At 39.3% G+C, this 1,876-nt stretch overlaps 1 protein-coding gene across 1 annotated transcript in view; it reads right to left on the bottom strand.

Annotated features, from left to right (window-relative positions):
• Positions 1 to 736: 736 nt before the first annotated feature.
• Positions 737 to 1,876, bottom strand: part of LOC109935635 (palmitoyltransferase ZDHHC8B-like) — a 12,775-nt gene continuing 11,635 nt past the window's right edge. Inside the window, exon 6 of the mRNA XM_048611755.1 lies at positions 737 to 826. Coding sequence (XP_048467712.1) covers positions 737 to 826 — 90 coding nt within the window. The remainder of the gene's footprint in view (positions 827 to 1,876) is intronic.

Here is a 1,876-nt window from a genome sequence, read left to right on the forward strand (position 1 = left end):
ATACTGTAAAGTCATCAATTGATAGAACAGTCATGGAAACTAGAACTTCATCTAAAATTTATTTTTTCCTCCCTCCCTTCTTTGGTTAGCCATTTCCCAGCTGAATAGAAAACAGGAGCTTCAGAGTACCTTTGTAATCCCAGTGCTAAATGTAAACCACAGTCTGCATTGTACTGGAGCTGCTACTGCAACGGTGAGGGGCTTGGATTAATTTTATTATCAAATTTTCCTTTTCTGTTTCCACCCAAGAGCATTGTAGCAGTTCAATGTAGTTCAGCTTTCAGTTGAGGAGTGCTATATATATTTTAATATGTGATGCAAGAGAAGTAACATTACAGAAATTAGCTGTTAGATTTATAAAATTACAGGGTAATGTAACTGGTTTTTATGCATTCTCTAGTTAAAATATTGGAAAGTCTGGAGTGCATATTTTGTCCGTTCCATATTAAAACCTACCTCACCTAAAATTAAACTGTTAATTGCTTTTTAATTCTATTCATTACTAAAATATTCAATTTGATTGTATAAACCACATCATTAGAACAATTGGCTTTCACATTTCGTGATTTGATTATTTGCTGAAAAGTCATCTTGTGTAACGTTTCCTAAAATAGTAAATAATTTAGAAATCTAAATCAAGGCAGTAGGTCAAACAAAGTGATCGGTGTGACACATGGGGTTCAATTTGTCAAGGCAAGTAACTACAACCAGAATTCAGTTTAAATAAAAATCATTGTCATATGGAGGGAACTTTGAATGGTGTTTGGTTGGATTTCTTATCTCCTGAACTTGTGAAAGTTTCCTTTTCTTCCCTCGGTTGAGGGCTCTATTAAGACACACATATATATTGTTACTGAAAGCTATCTGATCTTTTGCCCAATTGGTTATTAATGAGTATAGACTGAACATGTGATATTATTTGTCAGTCTTCACCTGGCTCTCTTGAAGCTGGTCCTTCTTTGACATCCAAAGATGGCCAATTACCATCCCATCTTTCTACTCTTAATCGTTAGTAAAGTGACGAAGGGTTTTTTCAACAATACTATCAAGCATACCACCTGCTCAGTGACACCAGTTTAGGACCCATCAAGGCCACTCGGTTCCTGATCTCGTTACAGCCTTGAACAAACATGGACAAAAGAGCTGAATTCCAGAGATGAGAGTGACAGCCCGTGACATCAAGGCCGCATTTGACAGTGTGGCATCAAGGAGCCCTAGCAAAGTTGGAATCGGTGGGAATAGGCAGCAAACTTTCTGTTGATTGGAGTCATACTTGGGATGTAAGAAGATGGTTGTGGTTTTTGGAGGTCAGTCATCTCAGCTCCAGGTCATCCCTCAGGACTTCCTCAGGGTAGTGTCTTAGGTGCAATCATCTTTAGTTGCTTCATCAATAACTTTCCTTCCATCATAAGGTCAGAAGTGAGGATGTTCACCAATGATTGTGTAATGTTTGGCGCCACTCATAGCTCCTCAGATGCCAAAGCAGTGCATGTTCAAATGTGAGTAGATCTGGATGATATTCAGGCTAGGGTTGATGAGCATTCATGCCACACGATGCAAGGCAATGACCATTCCAATGAGAGACCATCTAACCACTGCTCGTTGATATTCAATGAGGTTACCATCACTAAATCCACAACTATCAACATCCTTGGGGTTATCATTTACCATTCAGCTGTACTTTCCATATAAACGCTAGCTATAAGAGCAGATCAAAGTCTAGGAATGCTGCGGTGAGTAACGCACCTCCTGACTCCCCCAAGTCTGTCAACTTAGCACCCTGATTTGAAACTATCGCTGTTCCTTCACTTCCTTCAGTAACACTACTGTGGGCTTACATACACTTCAAGGACTGCAGCAATTCAAGAAGGCGACT

Source organism: Rhincodon typus, chromosome 24 (assembly GCF_021869965.1).
Source record: "Rhincodon typus isolate 14 chromosome 24, sRhiTyp1.1, whole genome shotgun sequence".
Lineage (NCBI taxonomy): Eukaryota > Metazoa > Chordata > Chondrichthyes > Orectolobiformes > Rhincodontidae > Rhincodon > Rhincodon typus.